The sequence below is a fragment of the Doryrhamphus excisus genome, chromosome 19 (genome assembly GCF_030265055.1).
Source record: "Doryrhamphus excisus isolate RoL2022-K1 chromosome 19, RoL_Dexc_1.0, whole genome shotgun sequence".
NCBI classification, from domain to species: Eukaryota; Metazoa; Chordata; class Actinopteri; order Syngnathiformes; family Syngnathidae; genus Doryrhamphus; species Doryrhamphus excisus.
In genome coordinates, this window is record NC_080484.1 from 14,635,610 (window position 1) to 14,657,941 (window position 22,332).

A 22,332-nucleotide genomic window follows, 5' to 3' on the forward strand; every position below is an offset into this window, starting at 1 on the left:
GGTCGAATCTTGCTAATGTGTCGTGTCACATGTGAGAGGATGGATGGATGGATTGTTCACAGACATTTCCTCCTCTGTCCCGTCTCCCTGCGTTGACATCGGCCTCTGGGAAAAATTCAAGCCCCATTATCTATATTGAATATTTCAAGCGGCCATAGGGACGTACAACGGAAGCAGAAGACAGCCTGAAGACTAGCGGAGGATTAGCGTTAGCGTGTACTAGGATGGTCAGCATCTCCAACATCCTAATTCCCTATCTTCCATGCTTCATCTTGCTCAAAATGTTTTGGACCTGAATTTGTGAAGCTGTGGGCATCACTCGGGGTTTTGTGTTGGGTCGGGGGTGGGGGTGGGGGGGTCTTGCCAAAGAGGAGAGCGAGCACATTTCCTTTGTGCTACATATTTAATAAGGTGAAGCATGTGGGGAATTACTCTGCCTTCAACTCCCACATTTCCTTTCAAAGTCAACCATTCATTTTGCACATTCTTCTTCACGCATTATGGGAAACATACTCATGCCGATGCAGCACATACGCCCCACCCCACCCCCATACCCCCACCCCCCCCCCTTCTTCATCCTCACTGATGTGGTTTTAGATGAAGGGGCCGCCTGCCTGGCTGGCAAGAAAGAGTCAAAATGTTCTAGTGTAACAACCGCAGCACTGAGGAGGGGGGTTGCGTCTGATCTGAGTAGGCTTCATCGGTTCATGATGACTAGATAGGACAGCTCTAGTCTAAAGTATTTATCCTGTCAAGATGGCGTCAATCCCAGACAAGACAGTTTCACTCCTGTACAAAACGACAGTCGTTAAGGCCTATAAATGTTTTCATTCATCCATCATCGCTCCAATCTTCAGGTTGTCATCGTGGAAAACCTTCTGGTGGAATCACCAAAGTATTTCATGGTTTCAGACCTTCATTCGCATGGAAACATCTTCTCCTGATGTTCTGCTGATATTTTGTTGTCTTATATTCCAAAATGATGGGCGGCACGGTGGACTAGTGGTTAGCGCGCAGACCTCACAGCTAGGAGACCCAAGTTCAATCCCACTCTGGGTCATCTCTATGTGGAGTTTGCATGTTCTCTCCGTACTCTGGTTTCCTCCCACATTCCAAAAACATGCTAGGTTAATTAGCCACTCCAAATTGTCCATAGGTATGAATGTGAGTGTGAATGGTTGTTTGTCTATATGTGCCCTGTGATTGGCTGGCCACCAGTCCAGGGTGTACCCCGCCTCTCACCCGAAGACAGCTGGGATAGGCTTCAGCACCCTCGCGACCTTTGTGAGAAAAGCAGTAGAAAATGAATGAATTTGCACAAACAGGGCTGCGCGGCGGTCGAGTGGTTAGCGCGCAGAACTCATAGCTAGGAGACCCAAGTTCAATCCCACTCTGGGCCATTTTGTGTGGAGTTTGTATGTTCTCCCCGTGCATGCGTGGGTTTTCTCCGGGTACTCCGGTTTCCTCCCACATTCCAAAAACATGCTAGGTTAATTAGCCACTCCAAATTGTCCATAGGTATGAATGTGAGTGTGAATGGTTGTTTGTCTATATGTGCCCTGTGATTGGCTGGCAACCAGTCTTCTCACATGTAGACAGCTGGGATAGGCTCCAGCAACCCTGCGCGACCCTCGTGAATGAATGAATTTGCACAAACACACAACTCAGAAACGGAAAGGACTGTTTATCAACTTAACCTTGACCCCACTCTACTTTGTATGGAATATTCCTTCAAATCAACTGGCTTCTTTCCGTCAGAAAGACTCAAGTCCACCATGGCTAACAAGGAGCCAATGTTTCCTGTGTCAATAGAGCTCATTTACGAGAGCGCCAACGGTTACGATCCTTTCCACGTCCTTCAAATGTCACCGTGAAGAAAGGTTCTTCACCCAGGTCAGAGCATCCTTGCTTTTCTTTGCTGATTTGAAAGATATTTTTTTTCTCACAGGTACACACCTTTTCAGGAAGCCCACAGTCTGAGTGACATGCCCGACTTCATTGTTAGAATTCCACCTGTGGCTTAATTACACCCCTCAGCAGGGACGTCGGAAAAAGGAAACATCAACACCGGAATTCCAAGCACGCCCAGGGTGGTGTCACTAGAGCTCGGACATTTTTACAATAACTTCTGTCTTTGGATTTTGGGGCGTGCTAGTCACGTCATGACCGCATGACCGCCATCGCAGGATGATGCTTGGCCAGTAATCATGGAGCAAGGTCACATGGGCGTGCAAGGTCACCAACCACAAGGTTAACTTGTGGTTACCGCCACAAATGATCTCATTCGAGAGCTGTTCTTTGCAAAGACTTTTCCACTGTACGGTGCAGAAGTGGTTAGCATCTTGGCCACACAATCAGGAGATGGGAATACCTGGGTTGGAATCTCTGTGTGGAGTTTGCATGTTCTCTCCGTGTGAGGAGAAGCGACATAGAACGTGGATGGATAATCGACTTTAAACATATGAAGCATAGGCATGCCCATAACGTGACATTGAAGATGTAGACTGGGATTTCATACAAACCAGCAGGACTGAAGAGGAACTTTTGATTCAGTATTTGTTTTCATTCTCTACAATATACTGGCAGTACACCCTCACGGCCGCATGGGGGCGCAGGTGAAAAGAACCCCCCCTCGTCTCCGCAGTCTCCTCCTCCTCATCCCGCCCGGCTGCTGCTGCTGCTGACAGACTGCGACCCGGACTCCGACCAAGCAAGTCACCCTCTTCTCCCGGCAACACGGGGTAAGATCGCATCTTTTCTGCCTCTTTTTGCCTTTTTTGTGCACGCGTGCGGATGTCTGATGTAGTATGTAGCACTCTCCTCCTCCTCCTCCTCCTCCTCCTCCTCCTCCTGCATCCCTTGGATTATGCACTCAGCACCGGTCACTTCATTAGGTACACCTGCAACCGCAACACGCAACGTCCACACGTCTGTTCCTAATATTTTGGTCTATTAGTAAGAAGTCATGTTGAAAATTGCCTTGTACTTTGCATCACACTCTGTTCCTAATATTTAGACTTTTTGATGCGGCAAAATGTCAGGAATAGCACACACACATATATATTTATATATTTATATATTTATATATTTATATATTTATATATTTATATATTTATATATTTATATATTTATATATTTATATATTTATATATTTATATATTTATATATTTATATATTTATATATTTATATATTTATATATTTATTTATATTTATAAATTTATGTATTTATATTTATATTTATAAATTTATGTATTTATATTTATATTTAAATTTTAATATAATTTATTTTTATTTTTATTTATCTATTAATGTATAATTAAATTAAATTATTAAATAAAATAATTTATTTATGTATTTTTATTTTTATTTTTATTTTTATTTATCTATTAATGTATAATTAAATTAAATTATTAAATAAAATAATTTATTTATGTATTTAATTTTAATTTTAATTTTAATTTTAATTTTTATTTTTATTTTTATTTTTATTTTTATTTTTATTTTTATTTTTATTTTTATTTTTATTTTTATTTTTATTTTTATTTTTATTTTTATTTTTATTTTTATTTTTATCATGATAACAATAAAAGTCTGAATGTCTACATCTCATTGGCTAGTGTACCTAATAAAGTGACCATGTTGTCTATATCGTGGTGTGTATGTTGGGATAATGATAATGATAATGATAATGCTAATGTAGGCCATACAGACATTGCATAACTATACATATTTTGGATGCGATACATACTGATATCGATGTAGCTATAGTAGAATGTGGACATACTGAAAAAGCAGCATATGTTGATATTTTTCTTGACCTGATGTTGATTTATTTTTTTTGGATGAGATTTAATTAGCAAGTGTACTTAATGATGTGGCCAAGTTGTATATCGTGCGGATGTTGACAACCGCAGAATAACTCATAATAATGAGAGCACGGCAATACGGCCATTACATAAATCACCTGCCATACATTGCGATATCGTCAGGGCAGACGTGTTAATTAAAAAAGTCAATTAAATTTGCCCTAAAAAAGAATCCTACAATATCATAAAAATACTGTCTACATTATAATGTGTTTTTAAATTATATTTGTATAGAGTTATGATGTAATATAATACGGCATGCACTGGTAATACCTGAAAAGCAGGAAGTGGTGAAACATGTTCCTGGTTCCTTGCATCAATTCTATACTGAAAGCAATACGAGACATATATTGCGATATTGATATTTTTTATATTTTGTTGTTAGTGTACCTAATGAAGTGTCCTGTGTGTGTGTGCGCTTGAGTCATGGAAGTGTGTGACATACATGTGTCAGCATTCCTGAGCCGGCATGTTGTGCATACTTGTTATTGAGTCTATGTCTATTTTGTGTGTGTGTGACAATGTGTGTGTGACAATGTGTGTCCCTTTGCTGGCCTCCCATATTCCAGAGCAGAGCAGCATGTGAATGGCGGCAGAAAAGAGAAAAGTTGCCAGAGAGGAGGAGGAGGAGGAGGAGGAGGAAGAGCTACCTGCGTCTGGACCCACCCATGCTCTAGTGCACGCCCGCAGTCATAGCCACGTCCGATTCCCGCCCCCGGTGCACGGCGGTGGCTTCGGAGAAGGAGGAGGAGGAGGTGGAGGCGGCGGCCGGGGGCAAGTTCCTCGCCTGTTGGCGCACACCCGGAGTCACAGTCACACACACTTCAACACACAGTCGCTGAAGTACACCTGCCGCCTCACGCACAGCCTGTCAGCCATGGCCCAGAGGGAGAATGGGGTCATCAAACCCTTGGACCCGCTGTTCACCAACACCAAGGCCCCTCAGGTAGGACCACCTTGACTATTCATTCATTCATTTTCTACCGCTTTTTCCTCACGAGGGTCGCTGGAGCCTATCCCAGCTGTCTTCGGGCGTAAGGCGGGGTACACCCTGGACTTGCCAGCCAATCACAGGGCACATATAGACAAACAACCATTCACACTCACATTCATACCTATGGACAATTTGGAGTGGCTAATTAACCTAGCATGTTTTTGGAATGTGGGAGGAAACCGGAGTACTCGGAGAAAACCCACGCATGCACGGGGAGAACATGCAAACTCCACAGAGATGCCCGAGGGTGGGATTGAACCCTGGTCTCCTAGCTGTGAGGTCTGCGCGCTAACCCCTAGACCACCGTGCCGCCCCCACCTTGACCAATTGAATTGAATTATCCAATATCACTTTTTATAATTATATAAACATAAACATAAATATAAACATTTATTAATCATCATTTGCAAATATTATGTCAATATCCACGTATACGTGGACCCAAATATTCCAATTGCATTTGGTTTATTTGCTCAAACGGAAAGAATTTAACCTTTGTATACGCCTCATTCCGAAAAAATAGTGCCAATCCGAATGAATATATAATCGGATTCCCAGGGGTGGAATATTCCTTTCCCCAATCCGATTGAGGTATCTTGTAGCCGCTCAAACGGAAAGTTGTCAAGGTGCGTTTTTCTTCTTCTGTTGTTTATTGGCGGTTGGCAAGCAGCTTTCGTGTGCATTAGCGCCAAACACGACAGTTGACATTTTGGATTTGACATGGATTTTTTAACTTTTTGTTTCCATGCTGAATAAACAGACTCGACAGTGTCATCTGCCGAATGTGGTGGGGCACAAACATGCCTGCCCCGAATGCAAAGTTGCCCCTGGAAGATTACAATACATGATGTCTAAACATGCAGGAATGGAACATCTTAAATTAGTCTAAAACATGCAAGAATGGAACATCTCACTTGAATCTAAAACATACAGGAATGGAACATCTTTCATACGTCTAAAACATGCAGGGAATGGAACATCTTACATGAGTCTAAAACATGCAGGAATGGAACATCTTACATGAGTCTAAAACATGCAAGAATGGAACATCTCAAATGAGTCTAAAACATGTAGGAATGGAACATGTTACATGAACCTAAAACATGCAGGAATGGAACATCTTACATAAATATAAAACATGCAGGAATAGAACATCTTAAATGAGTCTAAAACATGCAGGAATGGAACATCTTACATGAGTCTAAAACATGCAGGAATGGAACATCTTTCATGAGTCTAAAACATGCAGGAATGGAACATCTTACATAAGTCTAAAACATGCAGGGAATAGAACATCTTACATGAGTCTAAAACATGCAGGAATGTAACATCTTACATGAGTCTAAAACATGCAGGAATGGAACATCTTACATGAGTCTAAAACATGCAAGAATGGAACATCTCACTTGAATCTAAAACATACAGGAATGGAACATCTTACATAAGTCTAAAACATGCAGGAATGGAACATCTTACATAAGTCTAAAACATGCAGGGAATGGAACATCTTTCATGAGTCTAAAACATGCAGGAATGGAACATCTTAAATGAGTCTAAAACATGCAAGAATGGAACATCTCACTTGAATCTAAAACATACAGGAATGGAACATCTTACATACGTCTAAAACATGCAGGGAATGGAACATCTTACATGAGTCTAAAACATGCAGGAATGGAACATCTTACATACGTAAGTCTAAAACATGCAGGGAATGGAACATCTTTCGTGAGTCTAAAACATGCAGGAATGGAACACCTTACATAAGTCTAAAACATGCAGGGAATGGAACATCTTACATGAGTCTAAAACATGCAGGAATGGAACATCTTACATGAGTCTAAAACATGCAAGAATGGAACATCTCAAATGAGTCTAAAACATGTAGGAATGGAACATGTTACATGAACCTAAAACATGCAGGAATGGAACATCTTACATGAACCTACAACATGCAGGAATGGAACATCTTACATGAGTCTAAAACATGCAGGAATGGAACATCTTACATGAGTCTAAAACATGCAGGAATGGAACATCTTACATAAGTCTAAAACATGCAGGGAATGGAACATCTTACATGAGTCTAAAACATGCAACAATGGAACATCTCACTTGAATCTAAAACATACAGGAATGGAACATCTTAAATGAATTTAAAACATGCAGGAATGGAACATCTTACATGAGTCTAAAACATGCAGGAATGGAACATCTTACATGAGTCTAAAACCTGCAGTAATGGAACATCTTACATGAGTCTAAAACATGCAACAATGGAACATCTCACTTGAATCTAAAACATACAGGAATGGAACATCTTAAATGAATTTAAAACATGCAGGAATGGAACATCTTACATGTGTTCAAAAAAGCTTGCTTGCTGCTTTCCTGGAATGTGTGAATGAGTGCGAATATTTGAGGACTTTGTGTGTATCAGAAGGAGCGTTCTGCTTGTGTAACTTTGTGTTTGCGTGCCTTCAGACAGGTGTTGTCATGTCATTAACGTCAAACATTAGCGTCAAACATGAGCACCCAACCTGTTTTCAGACACACACAAAAAGAAAGACGCTCCCTCGGAACTCGTCTTTTAATGACCTCAGGGATTTCATTAAAGCATGAGGCTTGGAGGAGTTTGGTGTTGAAGAATGGCGCTGAAGTCGGTGAGCTCTGATCTCAAAAATGTACAAAAATCCCCGCAGACGCGCTGAGACGTTGCTGGCACACCTGCACAATGGCTCACCTTTTCACTTCCTGTCACATGTCCAAGTTGCATACGCTGTCAATGCCAAAGGCAGCTCGGAATGGAACATCTCAAGTGAGTCTAAAACATGCAGGAATGGAACATGTTACATGAACCTAAAACATGCAGGAATGGAACATCTTCATGAGTCTAAAACATGCAGGAATGGAACATCTTACATGAATCTAAAACATGCAGGAATGGAACATCTTACATGAATCTAAAACATGCAGGAATGGAACATCTTACATGAGTCTAAAACCTGCAGTAATGGAACATCTTACATTAGTCTAAAACATGCAGGAATGGAACATCTTACATAAGTCTAAAACATGCAGGAATGGAACATCTTACATGAATCTAAAACATGCAGGAATGGAACATCTTACATAAGTCTAAAACATGCAGGAATAGAACATCTTAAATGAGTCTAAAACATGCAGGAATGGAACATCTTACATGTGTTCCAAAAAGCTTGCTTGCTGCTGAATGTGTGAATATGCTAATGCAAAAGCAATATTGTGAAAATGCGCTAATCCATACATTTCACATAACAACGTTTGGCGATCCTCCACCAAATCATCAGCAACCTCTGCTGCCACACACGCCATAATCCATAATCTGGAGCGACACCAAGAGGTTTAACCCTGATGTGCCCAGAAAGTGCAAATCCGTCAGTCGGATCGACGTTGGGGGGGAAGTAGCAGCTTAGCTAATGGCTGCACTTTTAGCACAAACGCAAGTCGTCAGCACTTTTCATCCTCGAGTCTGAGAAGTCCGATAATTCTCACAGATTAGACTGTCCTCAAAGTGTCCTCATTGGACTCGAGATATTTAGAAATGATATTTTATTCCCAGAAACTTCAGTTGATATGGCATCCATTTTGCACATCATGGGTGCAGTGAGCAAGCAATCTAACGACACCAAAGACTTTGATTTCCTCTCCAATTAGCTCTAATTGCTGCAAGAGTTTAGAAGTCTTAGCCTTCACTTATAACCTCTTGGCCGCTTGTCTCCAGATTGAATAATTACACGGCGGCCCCTCCTGGTAATTGTCGCTCTCCCAGGCCCTTGATGCTTTGAGGGGGGCTGGGTAATGATAGCCTTTTTCACTCCGAGATGCGGTCGCTTTGGTGTTTATTTGTCTTTTATACGCACACTTTGGCTCCTCCGAGAACTCCCTTATTCACATGTGCCAACATAAAGTTGCACATTTTATAGGTCGTCATTGAGGTTTTCCAAAAAAAAGAAAAAAACGCATTTATTAAAAACAGAAAAAAAACGTTTTCAGTGCTTTGGTTCCGATTTTCTACAATAAAAGCTCAGATAAAACATTCCACTGTTCTCAAATATCTTAATTTTTATTTTTCTACACAAAATGAGATAAATAAAAAATAAATAAATCAAGAATAAAGAAAATCAATCAGTAATAAATAAATATAATAATAATAATAATAAAACGGCAAATAATACAAACTTAAGAAACCACATATAGTTGGTGGGTAGACAAATTATTTTTTTCAGATTAAAATGAACAAAGCATTATTAGAGCCCTGTAGACATGACAAAACACGACTATAGTCACATTTATACTCTTTTTATTTACAACATATTGCGCAACTGCAGGGTCTTGAGACACATGCTAACTCACAAACTAGAGAGCTAGCCACCTAAACGGTAGCCTTCAAGTTATTTCCTTTAAACTTAAATAGCCAAAAACCTACCACTTCCACACGGATAGGGAGGATAACTATTAACAGTTATTTAACCTTTAACATGAACATTAATCAAACGTAATAATTTTTTCTGGGTACATGATACCATACAGCATCCGTATCAAACTTGCGCGGGTCCTCAAACTAGTGTCCTGCGGGCCACATTTGGGCCGCGTGTTTGAGACCCCTGACCTAGACAATTAAACTTTTTGAATGTGGGAGGAAACCTGAGTCCTCGGGGAAAACCCACTCATACACGGGGAGAACATGCAAACTCCACACAGAGATGGCCGAGGGTGGAATTGAACTCGGGTCTCCTAGCTGTGAGGTCTGCGGGCTAACCACACGTCCACCATGCAGCCCTTGGAATGGAATATACTTATGAAAATAGCTCTCGTGGCATTGAAATAATGCAACCAAAGTATTAATGAAATGAGTCTAGAAGTCTCAAGTACAGTTTACAATTGAATTCAAACACGGGGTTCCTCTGTTCTCTTGTCAGAGAGGTGATGTAGAAGGTCTTGTGAGTAGAAACAGAGTGGAAAATATTCCATTCCGAGCAGATGATGTGACAACTGTACTTGGGAGATGCCAAATTTTTTGTACAAATGTGAAAAACCATGTTGTTAGTTTGTGTCTTAGCTCGCTAGCTAGCTAGTTTTGTTAGTCTTTTGGTGAAAGTGCACCAAGGAAAAGGAAAGCCATGGCTATGGAAGTGAAAATGGACATCACTTTTGATCTTAAACGTTTGGTTGTCAATGCCATCATGAAGAATAAAAGTCGTATATCCTTGAGTATGTTAAAGGATCTGCTCCTATAAAAGTGAGAGTAACAACTAAGCAGTGTCATGGTCTTATTTTGGGGATGAGTTTCGGAGAAGACTCAGTAGATGTTTGGGGGTCGGGTGTGTTTTTTGGGAGGTTTTTCCTGCGGGTGGGACTTAAATAGACCCTTTGGCTGAACTGGCAAAAATGATGACGCGGCATAAATAAGATGCTTGTTCCTAAAGCGTCTATTGATTTTTGCTGTGTTTGTTTATTTCTATTTGAGAGGAGCACACCAGGAAGAGTAAACACTCCATATGTTTACTAGACTATTATAATTAAATACAGTATTTTCTATCTATATGTTATATTTCTAGTATGGTGCAAGATTCCTTGGTGTGTTTTTTTTGCAGCATTTTTCATACAAAAATACCAAAAAAGTGTCATACAATGAATGTTTTGCTACTTCCTTTGTCCACCATATTAGTACATTTTATCAATAAGTCAATATCTTCAAGCCATTTGCTGCTTAGGAGTCATTTGTGTGGGGGTTTCTATTTTCACCGACACTTGTCTCACGCTTTGACGTTGAATAATGGATGATGACACATTCCTTTTTTTCATTTCTGCATTTGCTTTTGGCCTCTTGATTCCCAGACGGAGGCATGTGATGACACCGTGAGTAATGAATGCAGGAAGAGCAGCAATTAGAGGTTGGATCTATTTTGGTCATCAACAGCTTATAATTACATATTCTCACCGTTCCTGGAGAATGGTCATATCACCTCATACTTCGGTACGTGACAAAAAAAAAATAATTAAAAATTAAAAAAATTAAAAATGTTTAAAAAAATAAAAATTAATAAAATAAATTATGAATAAATAAATAAAATACATTTGCTAACTATAAGGATGAAGAGTCTTGAACCAGTCATGATGTGCTATATATATCACTATATTGACCCATTATGGCATTGGATGCTCATATCACCTCCTACTTCGGTACATGACAAAAATAAATGAAAAATAAAAATAAAAATAAAATAAAATAATTTTAAAAATTAAAATTTATAAAATAAAGTTTATGGTCATATCGCCTCGTACTTTGGTACATGACAAAAACAAAAAAAAATAAAAATTAAATTAAATAAATAATACAAATAAAAACTTAAACTATAACAGAAAGTAATATATATATATATAATAATGTATAATAATATATGTATATTATATATATAATACAAAATAAAAACGTAAACTATATTAGGAAAGCAGAAAGTGAACAAATGTAACAGTTACTGATTGTAAAAGTACCAGATGGAGGGGTAGGATTTAATCAGCTTTGCTTCTTCCTACTCCTTTTGGACATGTGGAACTGTGAACTGATTATGTGATGCATTCAATTGTAATCTGATGCATGTTCAAATGAAATAAAACCATTAGCATTACTATTACCATTCCCCAACGTGGGGAAGCTAACTAGCTGAATAGCGGACATAAGATGTGGTCACTCATTCTGATGAAGAGCTATAAAAGGGGGTGGGGGGGGGGGGGGGGGTGTAAAGGGATGTCCAAAGGTCATCCCACGGGCCATTGGTGCCCCGGGGGCTCGTTTCTTATTGGCCCCCAGCACATTGGAGAGATCCAATAGAACAAAAACAGTAAAAATGTGAAAAATACAACAAAAGGCACAATGTCATTTCAAATATATTCATAAAAAAATCAAGTAAATTCAATTAAAACATATTTAACTGTTTTTTAAAAAATGTAAAAATAAATAAAATCAGATCTCATTAATTGGTTCCAGCCAATTTCCTTATACACAAATGGAATATTTTAGTAGTTAGAAAACCTTCTAAACATACTTTTTAACAGCGTTAGAGCCCTCTACACATGAGATAGCACCCCTATAGTCACATTCACACTCATATTCCCCAACGTGGCCACTCGGTATAGCAACAATAGTGCGATGATGCTACTTCCACTACTTCCTGTGATGGTTATTGTTTCATCAATGTAACATTACTGACACCTAGTGACCTGTGTGGAATACTACATATCATCACGACGTCGCTGCTTTCCTGTTGTTGTCAACCCAAAAGGAATATGTTTGTTTTTGTATGAAATTATGAAATTCCGGTGAGAAATTCCAACATTGTGATGTCTCTTCTCCCCCCCCCCCGTCCACTCCGGTTCTTTCTTGCAGACAGACCTCAGTCAGAAGCTGTCCGTGTGCAGTAAGCTGTGCTTTGCCATCGGAGGCGCTCCCAAAGAAGTGGCCGCCAGCGCCACAGCCTTCTTCCTGCAGATCTACCTGCTGGATGTGGCCCAGGTAAACATATTGTATCCCAGCTGGGGGCCACGTTGTTCTGTCTGGCCAGAAAGGAATAAAAAAAAAACATGGAATATGCCACAGATCAACGCCTTCCAAGCGTCCATGGTGCTGTTCATCGGGCGGGCCTGGGGCGCCTTGACGGACCCTGTGGTGGGCTTCTTCATTATTAAGACCAAGTGGACCAAGATCGGCAGACTCATGCCTTGGTACGCATCCTTTATTATCTCCACCAAAGAGTTATTGGAGAAAATATTAGCACTTAAAGTGACAAAACAAAAGGTTGTTTTCGTTTCATGATTCCAAGACAGCTGGGGTAGGCTCCAGCACACCCACCACGCTTGTGAGGATAAGCAGTAGAAAATGAATGAATGAATGAATATTATATAATATTTTTAAAATATATAATATTTTATCCCAGTCTAATTTTCCAATCAAATTTGACAATGTCCTTCTTTGTTTTGTCCTTGTTTGTTTCTTATAATAATAATAATAATAATAATAATAATAATAATAAAAAATGAATAATATAATAATAATCTTTTATTATAATCTTTATAATAATCTAGTTCTTTGTTTTGTCCTTGTTTGTTTCTTATAATAATAATAATAATAATAATAATAATAATAAAAACAATAATAATAATAAAAAATAATAATAATTAAAAATAAGTAAATAATAGTAATTATAAATAAATAATAACAATTATAATAAATAAATAAATAATAATATAATAATAATCTTTTATTATAATCTTTATAATAATCTAATTCTTTGTTTTGTCCTTGTTTGTTTCTTATAATAATAATAATAATTAAAAATAAGTAAATAATAATAATTAAAAATAAATAAATAAATAAATAAAAATAATAATATAATAATAATATTTTATTATAATCTTTATAATAATCTAATTCTTTGCTTTGTCCTTGTTTGTTTCTTGTAATAATAATAATAATAATAATAATTAAAAATAAATAAATAAATAGTAATATAATAATAATCTCCTGTCACACCCTGTGTAGGTTCTCAGTTGCTGTATCCTGCTGCCATAATTATTATTCAAAATAAACATTTCAAAATAATAATATTCAAAATAAACATTTGGGCCCTACTGTGACATTCTCCATAATACTCTCATGAAATAACCAGTTTTTTTTCTCATTAGATTATTCATTTTTTTCTCTTAATATTGAGACTTTATGGATGGGAATTTTTTGCTGATTTTTGCTGTTGGCTCAGGCACAGGCTGCACATTGGAGGACGGGCCTGGTTAAACGCATACGCATTTAATTATGTATTGAGTGTAGAATATAATCCAAGTGCCCCCCCCCCCCCCCCCCCAAGCGTTCTTTGACTGTGTTCCTTTTCCACTTCATCTCAGTCTAATTGCTGCTCTCTTATCGAGACACTGCAGCTTGATGAAGAGCAGGAAGTCATCAGGATTGTTTTTGTGCTTTGGTATCCCCCCCCTCCACTCCTGCCCCCCCACACATGCCCCATCTTTAGGAACATTCGAATGCTGCCATTGACAAGCAGCAAAGTTGCAGCACCAGCTTTGTGGCGCAGCTTTTGTTAGCGCTAACAATCACCAGGAGAGCACAGTGACCTGGCTGGACCATGCCAGAAATCACTCTTTCCCCGCGTTGCTTTTTTTTTTTTTTTGGGTTTTGTTTTAGTGCTCCCGTTGTGGTGCGGGTCAGAGGTTGCCGCCCCTGCCTCTTTTTTTGGCACTGTCACCTAAATTCCCTCAGAAAAGCTGGAAACCTGCATCATCCCAGCTTGTGGAATTTGTGTGAATTTAGTACTCAGCATCTTCAGCATCTAATGACTTCTTATCTACACACCGCAAGGCATGCTAGGTAACCTGGATACTCATTTAGTAAGTCATTCTCTTTTTGTGTAGCTTTCATGCTAATGCGGTGTGTCCAAGAACATGTTTGTGTACTTTATACAAAAACACAACATTTTTTCAGATATAGAAGAACAAATAAATGATGGCTGTTTCCTGGTTAAAAAAGGCCCAGTATGATTCCAAAATATGTATATTTAATGTATATTTAAGTAATTGTACATCTTTTGTACCTAAAAGAAATATTTTCAAGGATCAAAAAGGCCAAATAGTCGAAATGTCAATATGTCATATTCTACTCTGATCACTATGTGTTGGCAATGTTACATTGATGACTCCATAGCCCCTACAGGAAGTACTGAATGGAAACAGGAAGTGAAAAAAAACCCATCAACAAGGAACTTTCCCAATACTAAAATGTATGAGTCTATATTATGTAGTATTTATGTCTTTATGTTCTCTTATGTGTACTGTATTGGGTAATAGCAGTATAAAGGAGACTATAGGGCTGTTATTTCATGTCTAGATGTCTCTAATAATGTTGCAATAAGGTTCATAAACAGGTATACAGTATTTCCTTCATAAATAGGGTCTTGCTAGGTCAGTCTAAATCAGGGGTCCCAAACACGTGGCCCGTGGGCCAAATATGGCTCGCAGGACATCAGGTGGGGGCCCCCGCCTTGATATGAAAGTTTAATGTTAGTGCGGCACATGCAAGTTTGATATGGATGCTGTATGGTATCATGTACCCAGAAAAAATTACTACGTTTGATTCATGTTCATGTTAAAGGTTAAATAACTGTTAATAGTTATCCTCCCTATCCGTGTGGAAGTGGTAAGTTTTTGGCTATTTAAGTTGAAAGGAAATAACTTGAATGCTACCGTTTAGGTTGCTAGCTCTCTAGTTTCGAAGGCCGCCGTCAGCATTACATAAGGCAACCGTTCCAACTATGTCACATGACTGGCGGTAATCCGACGTCCTTATGATGATGTCACTCTGCAGGATGCTGGGCTGCACACCCTTCCTGGTGGTCTCCTACTTCTACCTCTGGTATGTTCCTCCCTTTGTCACCGGGAGGTTCGTGTGGTACCTGGGATTCTACTGCCTCTACCAGACGCTCATCACTGTGAGTACAAGCTACATCGCTTAAGATGAAGTTTATTGCATAATTAGTTTTTATTAGTTTTAGTTATGGAGTCTGATGGCTGTAGGAAGGAAAGACCCGCGATACTGCGCATAGTTACTATGATACCTATTATGTCGTTGTATGGTCATATCGCCTCGTACTTCGGTTACGTGATAAAAAAATATAAATAAATAAATAATGCTACATTTTTAAAAAAGCTTAAACTACATTAGGAAAGCAGGAAGTGAACAAATATAACAGTTAGTGATTGTAAAAGTACCAGATGGAGGGGTAGGATTTAATAAGCTTTGCTTCTTCCTACTCCTTTTGGACATGTGGAACTGTGAACTGATTATGTGATGCATTCAATTGTAATCTGATGCATGTTCAAATTAAATTAAACCATTACCATTACCATTACCATTACCAGAAAGTGAGCGATGAAAAAAATGGCGTTACCTGTGTTGCAGCATGGTTATTATGCAGACAAAAAAATTAAATTAAATAAAATTAAAATAAATAAAAATTAATAAAGAAAAATAAAAACAAATAAAAATAATAAAAATAGAAACTTAAACTATATAAGAAAGTAATACATATAATAATATATAATACAAAATAAAACCTTAAACTATATTAGGAAAGCAGGAAGTGAACAAATGAAACAGTTAGTGATTGTAAAAGTACCAGATGGAGGGGTAGGATTTAATAAGCTTTGCTTCTTCCTACTCCTTTTGGACATGAAGTGCTATATATATATATATCACTATATTGATGGTTACTATGGTACCCATTATGTCTTTGTATGGTCATATCACCTTGTACTTTGGTATGTGACAAAAAATAAAACTAAAAAAATTAAATGAAAAAAAAATGAATGAAAATGAATGAAGTGTTTTTTTTATATAATAAAATAAAGTTTTAAAAAAACTATATTAGGAAAGCAGGAAGTGAACAAATGTAACAGTTAGTGATTGTAAAAATAAAAAAAATAATGAACATTTTTTTTCATGTAATTAATGAAAAAATTTATGAAAAAATTAATGAAAAAATGAAAAAAAAAATTATTACATTTTTTTCATGTAATTTTTTTAATATAACAAAATAAAGTTAAAAAACTACATTAGGAAAGCAGGAAGTGAACAAATGTAACAGTTACTGATTGTAAAAGTACCAGATGGAGGGGTAGGATTTAATAAGCTTTGCTTCTTCCTACTCCTTTTGGACATGTGGAACTGTGAACTGATTATGGGATGCATTCAATTGTAATTTGATGTAATGTTCAAATGAAATAAAACCATTACCATTACCATCTTTCAGCCTTGGTGATTGTGTGTGCGATGATGAGAAGGTTGTCATGGTGACACAATGTCTCCTATGTGTTGTGTCTCTTGTCCCAGTGCTACCACGTGCCTTACTCTGCTCTCACCATGTTCCTCAGCACCGACCAGCAAGAACGAGACTCAGCCACTGCCTACCGTAACTCCTTCTCATATTGTTTACGTTTTACATCAGCTTTCTCAATCATTCTATATCATGGTTTCAAAGTCTGTCTATGAAAATGATCTGTTTTCAGAGTGATGAATGACTGTCTTTGGGCTTCCAGGAATGACAGTGGAGGTTCTGGGGACGCTTGTGGGCGCGGCCATCCAGGGTCAGATTGTGGCCAGCGCCCACACGCTCAAGCACTGCCCCACCCACAACGCGTCGGCGGCTCAGCCGGGCAACGGCAGCGGGGGCGAGGTGGTGAAGAGCCTGCTGGTACGCTCGGAGGAATACCTGTCTCACGCGGTAAGTGTCACGCAAATTGGGTCCATATTTCCTAACACCCAAAACCGTATCGTGTTTGATCCTTGAAGAACAGACGGGATTAGGCAGGAAAAAAAAATTCTCTTTGATATCCCAACCCGATGCTCTGAAGCCACTAACCGCTAAAGGGGTCCCTCCCTCACATCCCCTCATTGGAGGGTCCCCCTTCACCGGCCTGGAAGTCATTAGCCTATTTATATCCCACCAAGAACCTCTGAAGGAACTTCAAGTCCTTTCTCTTAGAGAAAGACTACTTAAACTCCAGAAGTCTTGATAGCTCAGAGAGAGTAAAACCACATGAAGTCTCGTGTGTGTCTTTGCAGAAGGAAGTCTACATGATTGCCGCTGGCGTCATCGGGAGCATATTCCTGGTGTGCACCATCATCATGTTCCTGGGAGTCAAAGAGAAGGACGGTAAGACTTCGGTCAATCCTTCACTTGCTATTCTACTCCAGTCCCTCTGTAAGATAATCTGGTGCTGGACTCCACCTGGAACCCATAACCTGTGGTGGTCCACATTCTTCAAAGTTTGTCCCAGGCTGGTCAGGAAGGATAATCCAGTCTTCCCAGTCCTCCCAGATCTCCTTGGAACACTGCACAGGATCCAGGAGCTCTCTAGCAATCATTAGCATTCATGGCTATATCATATCTATAGCATTCATATCTATAGCATTCATATCTATAGCATATCTATAGCATTCATATCATATCTATATCTATCTATCCACCCATCCACCCACCCATCATCCATCCATTCATCCACCCATCCACCCATCCACCCACCCATCATCCATCCATCCGTCCATCTACCCACCCATCATCCACCCACCCACCATCCATCCACCCAGCCCACCCACCCACCCATCATCCATCCACCCATCCATCCATCCATCCATCCATCCACCCATCCACCCACCCATCATCCATCCATCCGTCCACCCACCCATCATCCATCCATCCATCTGTCCATCCATTCGTCCATCCACCCACCCATCATCCATCCATCCGTCCATCTACCCACCCATCATCCACCCACCCACCATCCATCCATCCACCCAGCCCACCCATCATCCGTCCATCAATCCACCCACCCACCCACCCATCCATCCATCCATCCATCCATCCATCCATCCATCCATCCATCCATCCACCCACCCATCATCCATCCATCCATCTGTCCATCCACCCACCCACCATCCATCCATCCACCCAGCCCACCCATCATCCATCCATCCGTCCATCCACCCACCCATCATCCACCCACCCACCCATCATCCATCCATCCATCCACCCACCCATCATCCATCCATCCATCCATCCACCCATCATCCATCCATCCATCCACCCACCCATCATCCATCCATTCACCCACCCATCATCCATCCATCCATCCACCCACCCATCATCCATCCATCCATCCACCCACCATCCATCCATCCACCCACCCATCATCCATCCACCCACCCACCCATCATCCATCCATCCACCCACCCATCATCCATCCACCCACCCATCATCCATCCATCCATCCATCTATGAGGCTATGAAAACATGATCCCTGTATACACTTGAGGATATTTATGTAGTAAAATGTTCACTCATGCGGTTACTGCAAAGCTTCCTTGCTTACTGTACTTACTTCCTAAACCAAGGCGTGGTAGCTGCAAACTGGATTATTCCACAGCCAAGAAGACATGTTGTTTATTCGGTCGAGGTGAGGGAGGACATATTTAGCAGCCTGTGAGCCTGCGGGACATTTTGGTCGCCAATGTTGACACGTTTCTAAATATCGTCACCTTGGAAGACACATCAATGTGCTTCTTGTTGCTCTTTCGTTTTATGGGCATATTTCGATATGGACAGAAGTAATGGGACAGAACATTTAGTCAATAGTAGCCTCTAATTCAAGACTTTGGACTTTGCAACCTCTGATATAAGACTGGTTCTCAAAAACGGACCTCAATAGGGTCTGCTGGAGCCTATCCCAGCTGTCTTGGGTGAGAAGCGGGGTACACCCTGGACTGGTGGCCAGCCAATCACAGGGCACATATAGACAAACAACCATTCACACTCACATTCATACCTATGGAAATTTTGGAGTGGCTAATTAACCTAGCATGTTTTTGGAATGTGGGAGGAAACCGGAGTACCCGGAGAAGACCCACACATACACGGGGAGAACATGCAAACTCCACACAGAGATGGCCGAGGGTGGAATTGAACTCGGGTCTCCTAGCTGTGAGGTCTGCGTGCTAACCACTTCCCACTGTGCAGCCTGATATTAACAATAATTCATTCATTCATTCATTTTCTTTCCTCATAAGGGTCGCGGGGGTGCTGGAGCCTATCCCAGCTGTCTTCAGGCGAGAGGCGGGGTCCACCCTGGACTGGTGGCCAGCCAATCACAGGGCACATATAGACAAACAACCATTCACACTCACATTCATACTTATGGAAAATTTGGAGTGGCTAATTAACCTAGCATGTTTTTGGAATGTGGGAGGAAACCGGAGTACCCGGAAAAAACGGACCCACTTGAAAATCCTTGAAATGCCAATCTAATGTGTTTTTAGATCCATACGCCCCAAGAACAGAGAAGCCCATTCTGTTCCACCAGGGCTTCATCATGGTGATGCGACACGGGCCCTACCTGATCCTAACCGCCGCCTTTCTCTTCATCCTGGTGGCCATTCAGGTAAGTGGATCCGTGCCAGATCAGCAGATCAATATGAGAGTAGGTCCACGCCGTCCCACGTCCTGAGTGGCTTGTTGTCTTCTTGCAGCTGGTGCAGAACAACTTTGTCCTCTTCTGCACCTACGCCGCCGACCTGAGGGAGCACTTCCAGAACATTGTGCTGACCATCCTGGTGAGTAGACTCGTTTTCTTCCTGGTGGTGACTGTGAACTCAATTCCTCATTCCTTGGTGGAGATTTAGCTTCCTCTCTGCTACTCAAAACTAAAAACATCAAAAATGAATCAGAAAACGTGTTCAAGATGCCAAACGTGAACATAAGCCATAACGATATTTGAGTTGCAGGGGGTGCTGGAGCCTATCCCAGCTGTCTTTGGGTGAGAGGCGGGGTACACCCTGGACTGGTGGCCAGCCAATCACAGGGCACATATAGACAAACAACCATTCACACTCACATTCATACCTATGGACAATTTGGAGTGGCTAATTAACCTAGCATGTTTAGCATGCTAGGTTCATTCATTCATTCATTTTCTACCGCTTTTCCTCACGAGGGTCGCGGGGGGTGCTGGAGCCTATCCCAGCTGTCTTGGGGCGAGAGGCGGGGTCCACCCTGGACTGGTTGCCAGCCAATCACAGGGCACATATAGACAAACAACCATTCACACTCACATTCATACCTATGGACAATTTGGAGTGGCTAATTATCCTAGCATGTTTAGCATGCTAGGTTATCCATCCATTTTGTCCATCCATTTTCTATACCGTATATCCTCACTAGGGATTATAATAAAAAAAATGTTATTTTATAAATGTGTTACTTTTTTATTTTTAAATAAAAATATTTACATTTATAGGAATTTTTTATTTTAGGAAAAATTGCCAGCTGAAAAATTAAAACTTCATTGTGAATCATTTAAAAAATTAATTCAATATTTTTTATTGCTATTAAAATAATTCAAAATTTTTTAATTAAAAAATTTTCTATACCGCTTATCCTCACTGGGGATTATAAAAAAAATGTTGTTATTTTATAAATGTATTACTTTTTTATTTAAAAATAAAAATATTGACATTTATTTGTTATGTATTACATTCATTCATTTTCTACCAGTTATCCTCACTAGGGTGGGGGTATGCTGGAGCCTATCCCAGCTGTCTTCATGTGAGAGGCGGGGTACACCCTGGACTGGTTGCCAGCCAATCACAGGGCACATATAGACAAACAACCATTCACACTCACATTCATACCTATGGACAATTTGGAGTGGCTAATTAACCTAGCATGTTTTTGGAATGTGGGAGGAAACCGGAGTACCAGATCCATTTTTCACGATTCCATGATTAAACTTCTTGGTGTCCCTCAGGTGTCTGCGGTGATCAGCATTCCGTTATGGCAAAGGTTCCTGCAGAGGTTTGGCAAGAAGACGGCAGCTTTTTGTGGCATCACAGTGAGTCCTTAGCGGCGCCCTAACGTGGCCGAATGAAGGTATTGCATGCTAATTTCAACAGCTTGTATTTGACCTTTCACCTCGTCTTGCCCGCAGTGGATCATGCCCTTCACCATGATGCTGGTGTTCATCCCCAACGTGGTGGTGGCGTACGTTGTGGCCGTCTCCTCGGGCCTCAGCGTGGCCGCTTCGCTCCTGCTGCCCTGGTCAGTCACTCCAAAACCCTTGAAAGTGACACACAAATACATATTTTCACTTTTTGACTTCAGGTCCATGCTGCCGGACGTGGTGGACGACTTCCGTTTGTCCAACCCGTACTGCAAAGGTCACGAGGCCATCTTCTACTCCTTCTACGTGTTCTACACCAAGTTTGCAGCCGCCATCTCCCTGGGCGTGTCCACGCTGTGCCTGGAGTAAGTCATAATACAACTTGATTGACATATACATTGGAGACTCCAGTCCTAATCACACAGCGGTCGAGTGGTTAGCATGCAGGCCCCACAGCTAGGAGAAAAGAGTTTGATTCCACCTTAGGACATATCTGTGTGGAGTTTGCATGTTCTCGTGCATGCGTGGGTTTTCTCCGAGTACTCCGGTTTCCTCCCACATTCCAAAAACATAATAGGTTAATTGGCCACTCCAAATTTTCCAAATTTTTTAATTAAAAAATTTTGAATTATTTTAATAGCAGTAAAAAAATATTGAATTGATTTTTAAAAATTATATATGAAATTCACAAAATAAAAAAGTCACATTTATAAAATAAAAATTTTGATTATAATCCCTAGTGAGGATAAGCAGTATAGAATTTATTTTATTTAAAAAATTTGAATTATTTTAATAGCAATAAAAAAATATTGAATTGATTTTTAAAAATGATATATGAAATTCACAATGAAGGTTTAATTTTTCAGCTGGCAATTTTTCCTAAAATAAAAAAATCCTATAAATGTAAATATTTTTATTTTAAAATAAAAAGTGAC

The 22,332-nt window shown here is 39.9% G+C and overlaps 1 protein-coding gene across 2 annotated transcripts in view; it reads left to right on the plus strand.

Moving 5' to 3' along the window:
* mfsd2b (MFSD2 lysolipid transporter B, sphingolipid) overlaps positions 1-22,332 on the plus strand; it is a 23,860-nt gene continuing 1,528 nt past the window's right edge. Inside the window, exons 1-14 of one of the 2 annotated variants that reach the window (XM_058056327.1) lie at positions 1-1,893; positions 1,965-2,741; positions 4,437-4,813; positions 12,291-12,416; positions 12,501-12,625; positions 15,273-15,396; positions 16,797-16,875; positions 17,003-17,187; positions 17,529-17,619; positions 19,779-19,900; positions 19,989-20,072; positions 21,266-21,349; positions 21,446-21,555; positions 21,619-21,762. In XM_058056327.1, coding sequence (XP_057912310.1) covers positions 4,454-4,813; positions 12,291-12,416; positions 12,501-12,625; positions 15,273-15,396; positions 16,797-16,875; positions 17,003-17,187; positions 17,529-17,619; positions 19,779-19,900; positions 19,989-20,072; positions 21,266-21,349; positions 21,446-21,555; positions 21,619-21,762 — 1,634 coding nt within the window. In that variant the 5' untranslated portion in view covers positions 1-1,893; positions 1,965-2,741; positions 4,437-4,453. Of the gene's footprint in view, positions 2,742-4,436; positions 4,814-12,290; positions 12,417-12,500; positions 12,626-15,272; positions 15,397-16,796; positions 16,876-17,002; positions 17,188-17,528; positions 17,620-19,778; positions 19,901-19,988; positions 20,073-21,265; positions 21,350-21,445; positions 21,556-21,618; positions 21,763-22,332 lie in introns of both variants that reach the window. The other variant, XM_058056326.1, reaches the window with a different exon arrangement.